This window comes from Marmota monax, unplaced genomic scaffold (assembly GCF_021218885.2).
Source record: "Marmota monax isolate L192 unplaced genomic scaffold, Marmota_monax_Labrador192_F-V1.1 WCK01_AAM20220418_F8-fsc00001, whole genome shotgun sequence".
Taxonomy (NCBI): Eukaryota; Metazoa; Chordata; class Mammalia; order Rodentia; family Sciuridae; genus Marmota; species Marmota monax.
Genome location: NW_026693777.1, coordinates 39,451,823 through 39,460,529, shown reverse-complemented (window position 1 = coordinate 39,460,529; position 8,707 = coordinate 39,451,823). Strand labels below are relative to the sequence as shown.

Genomic DNA, 8,707 nt, shown 5'->3' with positions numbered 1-8,707 from the left:
ATTTTTTCAGAGACTAGCTTAAATACTAATTGCTTTTGTGCTAATTGTTTATGAAAAAAGTAATGCTTTGCTGTTTTAGCATGATCATTGCCCTATGTATGCTTTGTCCAGTCAACAGCCATTGTGGACCTCTGAACTGCTCTGATGCTGAATACTCATAACTGTCCAAACCCCACCTAATAGAGAAAAAAGACCTTGGGTTACTTCCCCCAACTTTGCTCCTTTTCAGCAGGAAGCAGATTGGAGATGTCATTGTCCATTTTTCCGAATAAATGAAATATAGAAATGGACAGTGGGGAAATGTAACAGTGGTCACTTTATGTTTTGAGTATAGCCCTTGCTGCTCTGTCACTGCAACTTATTTTTAAAATGGACATATTTCTTTCTCTTCCTCTCTCCCTGCTCCTCCCTAATCTCTACCCCTTCCTAATCTCAGGGGAAACAGAATTAACTTTCTTTCCCATCCTAGGCAGATTTATCTGTCCTTGAGTATACCCGCCCCCCTTCAAAAGGAATGAAGTAATCCATACTTTGGGGCTGGTACCAGAAGATCTCAGAAATGACTATCTCCCAAATTAACAAGTAAATTACAACTCCAAGAGAGAATACATGGAATGCAGTCTTTGATTAACCTCTTTAAATGACCCCTATTCCTATTGATGGGCAGAATCAAAGCCTTTGGGACAGGGGTCTCCTGTGTTTCTCCTTTGCTAGCAAAGCAATAAACCTTCTTTTTCCTTTTTCTAAAAAAAAAAAAAAAAATCATTTAATCATCTAGTCACCAGCAATTATTTTTATACCCAGCTATCAATAACTCTGATTATTAATCTTTTCAATCTATACTCACTTGTTAGTTTAGTTTATAACTCTTGGAATGGTGACCCTTAGAAATTAATTTCCTGTCTTACAGAATATTTATATTAGCCTATTATGTCAATGACCATCAAATGCTATAAAAGGTTAACAACATGATACAAAATAAAGAAAAATCCCATATATCTTAAAAGATGTATAATTTTACAACCCAGTGTGGTGGGACTGCTAATCCCAGTGATTTGGGAGGCTGAGGCAGAAGGATTGCAAGCTGGAAATCAACCTCAGCAACATAATGAGTCTTTATGTTTATCAAAATAAAAAATTAAAAAGTGCTGATGCTGTGGTTTGGTGGTAAAATGACCCTGGATATAATCCCCAGTACAAAAAAAAAAATGTATAATTTCATGAAAACAATGAAAGTAATGTTGATGAGCTGCAAAAATCACTTTTTAAGTCATTATTCAATATAAAACAATCTGGTAGTGTTTATTTAACAACTAGAAAAGAAAAATTAGAAAACAGAAGGATCACTAAATAGAGAATGTGATTATCAAAGACTTTTAGTGATATCCTTAGAAAAACCAAGTGAAAAAAACTTCAAATGTGTTCCAGGTGACAATACAGGACAACAGGAGTGTGAAAAAATGAGTGGGATTTTCTGTATCACAATTTTATTAGGAAAATTAGAACAGCAACAACAAAAATCAATACTTGATTCATTCTTCTTGGTTCTAAGAAGTACTGAATTGAAATATTTCATTACTAATAAAATAAAATGCATTTGCTTTATCATCATCATTGTCATCATCACCATTTTGTTGACCTGAGAATCTAACCCAGGTCTCTGCACACAAAGGTGTTCTTCCACTGTTCTACCACTCCCCAGACCCTTTTATTTTTATTTTTGAAACAGGGTCTTGTTCAGTTGCTGAGGTTGTTCTCAAACTTGTGATCCTCCTGCCTCAACCTCCTGAATATCTGGGATTACAGGTGTGGGACATTGCACCTGGCTATCATAATTTCTACTTTATTTTAGAAATAATTAAAAAAACAATCCCTTTGAGACTATTGAGTGTCAAATTATGGTTTCGTTTTTAAGCAGATTCACTGGTAGATGCTTTTGCAGGTAGCAGTCAACGTGTGTAATGTAGTGATCCGCTTTCCTTTTCTGTTTTGTCTTCCTCAACTCTCCACCTCTCTTTTGGCTCCTTGCTTTCTCTATTTCTGCCCTTGCTATTCTTGGTTTTCTTCCATCTTTTCCATTATCATTTCTTCTTTGGTGATGTCACAGCACCTAGAAAACCAAACAGATGAGCGAGTCACTTTCCTCAAATGTTGGTTGACCTGTTGACTTCTTCCAAATTTCACTTTATTATAAATTATGGAAAAATAAATGCATAAATATAAGCTACTTTCCTTACTTCTAACATTGTTAAGCAAGTACACGTTTCTGACAGCTGCTTTGTTTTCACTTAATCTAAGAAAAGAGAAAAATCACCATGATAATAGTTAGCTAGCCTCTCTTAAGGAGAAGCTGGGTGGAAAGTTATAGATTTCTGAGTAGGGAAAGTGCTTTCAGAGAAAGGGTTTGATTTTTTTTAAGGAGAACATCACAGGATCCCTTTGGAGAAGCAACCTCCACTTCTGTACATGCTAAATTCTCAATAACTATTTGTATATCAGCTAATTGACAAATAAGAATCTAATTCTAGAACTGGGTGTTTCAATGTCAATTCACATCTAGAGTCATCTAGAGTCATAAAACATCCAGGAGACAGTGCACACTCTTACTGCCTTTGTTGATTGGTGCTGAGGTTATTTTATTCGTTATATAGATCAATGCTCTTCAACTAAACAGGGAGCTTTAAATTCTGATGCTCAAGTCACACCGCAGACCATACTTTTGGAGTGGCAATAAGCATTAGTATTTATAAAGCTTCCTTGGTGATTTCACTGTGTAGCCAGATTTGAAACACCATCTTTAGGACTATACCTTTGAGTACTTTCCTTCAGGTGGACCCTTCATGGCTTTTGGGTCTCAAATAATCCTTTAAACTTTCTATAGCAAACAGCAATACAGATTGATATAATTCTGATGGGCAGGTGTTATGCTTTGGATCTGGAATTTGCCCCAAAGGCTCTTGTGTTGAAGGCTCAATCCTCAGTGCAGCAATGTTAGAGGTGGGGCTTTTGGGAAATGATTGGATCATGAGGGCTCCAACCTCCTTGATATCAATCAATTGATGGATTCACAGTTGAATGGACTCGTGGGAAGTGGTAAGAAATGGTGTATCTTATATACGATTGTATCTTATGCTGGATGCCTTTCTTTCTTTTCTCTCTTTCTACTTTCTGGCAGCCGCCATGAGAAGATCAGCCTCCTCTGCCACACCCTTCTTCTGTGATTTTCTGCCACACCTCAGGCCCACAGCCATAGAGGCAGCTGACCATGGGCTGAGACCTCTAAAACTGTAAGCCCAAATAAATCTTTCCACCTTCAAGTTGTCTTTCTCAGGTTTTTGTCACATTGATGAAAAGCTAATCAACACAAGAGGTTCACACTCACAATTGTCCCTGGATTATGGCAAAGCAGAGATCTCAGCCTGAAATGCTGTCGTTCATCTAACTGAGCACCGGGGTCAGGAGAAGGAAAGCTCCCCAACCAAGGAAAGCCTTTATCGTGTACACATATTTCAAGCAGAACCGCTATGACTTCTGATCTTCTTTTAAGCAGACAACAGCCTTTCTAAAGGGGCCATGGCTCAGAGATTAACTGAGGTGACATCCTTCCTGTGATTGTTCTCTTTCTCCTAGAATCCTCCTCGTTGTCAGGTTCTTTCTTCCTAAGATGTGAAGGATAAAATACCTCTCTGGTCTTTTCCCCTAAAACCCTCATTTTTGGGGGTGTTAGGCAACACAAAGTATTCTCAAAACATCACTCCTACCCTCAACTATGGTTAAATATGAACCTATGAAGCAAATCAAGTGTACAAAGCTTCTGCTCTGGCAAGAAGCCTACAATTTATACAGAGCACATTGCAAAAAACATTCACTAGGATGTAATGTAAACATTGACTTACAAGCTTCGGTGTGCTCAGTGTTTGTGTTGTATAAGTAGCTTGTTGAAACTGAAGGGGAAAGAGATTTATCATCTTACTTATACAAGTCAGGCAATGTTCTGTGGGGAAGAGGGATTTCAGGGGCTCTCTAAGAGGGGAAGAGCAGGTATTTGGTCTTAATATGCAATGAAATGAAACAAGAGGATAATATTCGGAGAAAAGAGATTAATCTAGCCAGGAAAGCCAAATCAATGTACTAAGAGATGGTATAGAATTGTAAACTACGTTTTGTTCCACACCAAGCAGAAGATAGTTGCAAACTCTCTTGTGGATGTTCATTTAAGAAAAATTATTATTATTATTATTTGGTACCAGGGATTGAACTCAACCACTGAGCCACATTCTCAGCCCTGTTTTGTATTTTATTTAGAGACAGGGTCTCACTGAGTTGTTTAGTGCTCTAAAGTTGCTGAGGCTGGCTTTAAACTCACTATCCTCCTGCCTCAGCTGCCCTAGCTGCTGGGATTACAGGAGTGTGTCACTCAGCCCACCTAAGAAAATATTTTGACATTCTAATAAATCTAGTTAATGTACATTGAGTCTTAGCATACTTAGAACATATTATTTTCCAGGACAATTCTATATGGTAAGCTATTTTACTCATTTTACAGATGAGGCATTGAAAAGTTATACAACTTGCCCAGTGTCACACAGCTAATCAGGAGCAAAGCCAGAATATCAAATTAGTCTGGTTCTAGATTCCATGAGCATTAAGTTGACTTTATTCTGTTTAATTCTGTTGAGCATGATTACTGAAATTTATTTGTTTTACTTTCTTACAACCAAAATAAAATCTTGTGGATGGAGTCTCTTCATTCTACTGGGTTCATTTGAGATGAAAGATAATTACTAATGCCATCTACTGATGTTTATTCTGCTGATCTGATATAATGAATGGAGAAATTCAGGCAGAACATCGGAATATCAATTAATTGATTTACTCATAAGTATTTATTTTCCTAAACTGAAAATTAGATTTAGCTATTTAATGATTGTTTTAAATAAAATGAGAGAACTAATAATTGTTAGGTAACCCCAATTTGCTTAATATCTTAATATCTAAATCAAATTCAGAAATTTTAAAGAGGAAAATTTGCATGAATAACAGAGAAGACTACAATAGTGTGCAGAAGGTAGGAAACATACAAATTGAGGGTAGATCCTCATGTACCTTTTTTTTAGTACTGGGGATTGAACCCAGGAGTGCTTGATCACAGTCACATACCACACTTTTTTTATTTTTTGAGACAGGGCCTCTCTAAGTTGCTTAGGACCTTGCCAAGTTGCTGAGGCTGTCCTTGAACTTTCAATCCTTCTGCCTCAGTCTCCCTAGCTGCTGGGATTGCATCTGGTTGTTCCTTTAGGCTCCTGCTGTCAGTTCAGACATCCACCAGCACCTAGCCTCCATTTTTATTCAGCATTTTCGCTTTTCCATGTGATGCTTTTTGAATGCATGTTATCTCTATCATTCTTTCTAGTCAATATCATGTTGGAGATTGGCCCTAAAGGAAACAAAACAAAACAAACAAAAATCCAAGTTGGGTGTCAAGTATCCCTGTCTGCTCCTCCCAGCTAATGGATGGCACCATGGAAATCAGAGGTGACAATTTTGTGCTGTGGTTTCTGCCCTATTATGATGCAGATAATGCTACTTGCCTGTTGAGTGGTTGATGAACCTCAGGTGAAAGTTATTGCAAATAAGAGCCATAGGGCTGTTTTAACTCGATCTCCTGTTGAATTGGAAGCCCAGTCCAAGGAGAAGAGCAATGATTCTTATCTTGAAAGGGTTTAACAGTTGCATTTCCAAACCTGAAAAGAAGAACACTCAGGGCCTTTCTCTGCCTGAGCTTTTGGTTGGGGCAAAGAGGCTTGAAGTTCTAATTTTCAGTCTGTATCTCCAAGGTAATGTCTAGAAATCAATTTTCTGCTTGTCCTCTTGTTTAGTCAAGGGGAGAAATTTGCTGCTCATGAAGGCTCGAGAGGGCCTGACACCACTTCAAGAGAGCTCTCTAGGATCATGGGTTAAGGTATCTTCCACATAATCCCGCCCTCCTCACGCTGCAGAGAGCCTCAACCTTGACCTAGAGGGAATTTCCTTTCTGGAGGAGAGCAGGGAAATTCTGTTTCCATGTTAACAGAGGGAGGTCTCCTCCTGTCACTGACTGCTGCTGTTAGCTCTGTGGGCTCTGGGAGCCCAATTATGTGTGGAAGCATTAAAAAAAAAAAGAGTCAGTGTTCAAACCAGCATGCAAGACACAGACACCAATCCGCCAACAAATAACGGAATATGTTGGTGTGTTGGTGCACACATATGTGGCTTGGAAGATTACCTTTCAAAGTGGACTTACTGTGCAATCGGAAATGAGCTGAGACCCCTATTTCTATACCTTTCCTGCTTGGATGGTCTGGATGCCATCGGCACAGGCAGCAGAGAAAATAACAGCAGGGTTAACTGTTCAGGCAAGTGTAATAATAGTCTTTAACAGAAGAAGAGTAATTACCTTTGTCTAGTTTTTCCTGCTGTAAAATGTAATAAAATAGAGACCAGTGTCTACTGCTGATGTGCGCCATGCTTCTCTTCTAAAATACACGCTGATGACTCTGAAACACCCTTTGATCGCAAGCTAAATTCACATCTTAATTTTGAAAAATCCATTACTGTTGGGTAGATTCCCTGAATGCCTTTGACAGCTTTCAGGCCCGTGCTATTAGGCGAGAAATCTCAAAGCCATGAGATTTACAGCCTTGGAGATCACAGAGCACGAGTGGGTGGAGTCCCATCCCCCATCCATTCCCCAGCATCACCGTGACAGGAGGTATCTGTGTAACAGAAGGAAGAGCTTGAGAGGGGTGGCTTCATTTGGAAATAGAAGCCCCTGTTAGCAGCCGGAAGCAGTGGTGCTGAAAAGCAATCGCTAGTGTCAAGAACTTTCTTAGCTAAGCAGTGCAGCTGGTGGCAATAAATAGCATTCTAATAAAGGAGGATGTTCAATCCATGGCACAGACGCACACTGTTTCAACTACCCAATGTAATTTATGAGGCTTCATATGTCTGAAATGGATTCCCCCCCATATATTTATAAATAAAAATGCAAAGATTTCAATAGGAAGAAAAGATCTGCATTTTAAATCAAAGTAAAATGGGAAGATCAATGAGAAGTGCACTGCTTTTTTAAGTACACTATGATACATAACATTTTAAAGATGCTTGGGGTGTCACATTGTACAACTACTTCCATTTCGAAAAAAGATGGATGCTATTTTCTACGATAGTGAATGCTGTATTTATGGCAAGAGGTCTTAGAACACTTTGCCTCTTCCCAGAAGCTGCAAAAAGGAATATGCTTACGTTGACTGTCTTGGACCTTCCTTTCGAAGACATGAGCACATGTTCTCACATAAGCCATTAATGAAACCCAGTCAATTTCACATAATCCTTAAAATGGTTCTGAAGGCACTGTTGAAAATGACGAACCAGAAAAAGCCATGTGTATTATTAGTAAGGCTTAAACGCAGGGCTCATCTGACCTCTTAACTCATTGACTCTGCATGAGTCAATAAGTTATTAGTTTTGACATAACCAGTGGTTTATTTTACCATCTACTGCTGTTCTTTGTTACGTGTTCTATTCATACCACATGTTATTGCTCTTTATAATTACTGTGGAACATAGCAATTGCACAGACTGTATCACATCCCACTGGGATAAACATTGTGGATGAGGGACCAGAAGAACTTGCCTTTGACTTAAAGTTTATTCCTACTGCTTTCTTTACATGAGAAAGATTTTTCACTGATGCCATTCACAAAACCAACTCTATGTTTTAATGACTATGGAGTCACTTTGAATAGCACTTTATCCAGGAACTCCAAATGCCAATTTGTTTTCTACTGTGAGGTGTGTGTTCAGGCTTAGGAAATGAATAGCTGGTTAATCTTTTAAGCTATTACTCAAGATAAAAATCTGCCGAAGCTGAAAGCAAAATACAGCATTTACACTGCTGTTCTTTGGAATTAATTTTCCATACTGTGCCTCTATAGCTGCTTATGAATATCATATTTCTGCTTTGGGAAAGAGGGTATGGTAAGCTCAGATGTCAATGAGTCCCAATATTTTCTTTATCATTTTATTGACTTTGAAATTAATTGCTTATTAATAGAAAAGCTGAATTTCCCCTCTCTTCGTGATGGAAGCATTAAAATTGGTAGTGTTACCCCATAAGGACATGCTAAATGAATATTATTTTTATGTGTCTTAATTTTAAGTGCAAACGTAGATTAAATAAGAACAGAAATATTTCAAAGTATCGTATCATAAAGCCAAGAATGACTACAGAGTGATGTGAAAGTTTTGACATGTTCTACTCAGTGAAGGGAAAAACACTTGAGATAATTAAAAGGTATAGAGCTACTAGAAGGATTTTTGCTTGACGGTGTTCCCTAAACTGTTCCAAACCAGATGGTTTCAGAGATATTATATATGAAACTGATAAAGATTTGAATCCAGTGGCTTCTGGGGAATTCTAGGCAGATGCCATCAGGATGTGCTTAAAAAGTTAAACAGCAGTAATGAATTCCCTTAAATGTCTCTTAAAATGCATATGGATTCTCCAAGTCCATACTTTGATTTTGTGTGCAGGGCTGAGAGCTGTAAGTCAAAACAGAGGAATGGAGATTACTCAAGATTTTAAATCACTTGCATGCATGTTCTTTCTCTAAGTCAGCAACAGGGAAAATCTGAAAGTGTCTCTTACTTTTCAAGGAAGCATACA

At 38.1% G+C, this 8,707-nt stretch overlaps 1 protein-coding gene across 1 annotated transcript in view; it reads right to left on the bottom strand.

The window, feature by feature from the left end:
- Positions 1 to 2,007: 2,007 nt before the first annotated feature.
- The window catches only part of Cdin1 (CDAN1 interacting nuclease 1), a 260,091-nt gene continuing 253,391 nt past the window's right edge, over positions 2,008 to 8,707 (bottom strand). Inside the window, exon 11 of the mRNA XM_058584671.1 lies at positions 2,008 to 2,110. Coding sequence (XP_058440654.1) covers positions 2,050 to 2,110 — 61 coding nt within the window. The 3' untranslated portion in view covers positions 2,008 to 2,049. The remainder of the gene's footprint in view (positions 2,111 to 8,707) is intronic.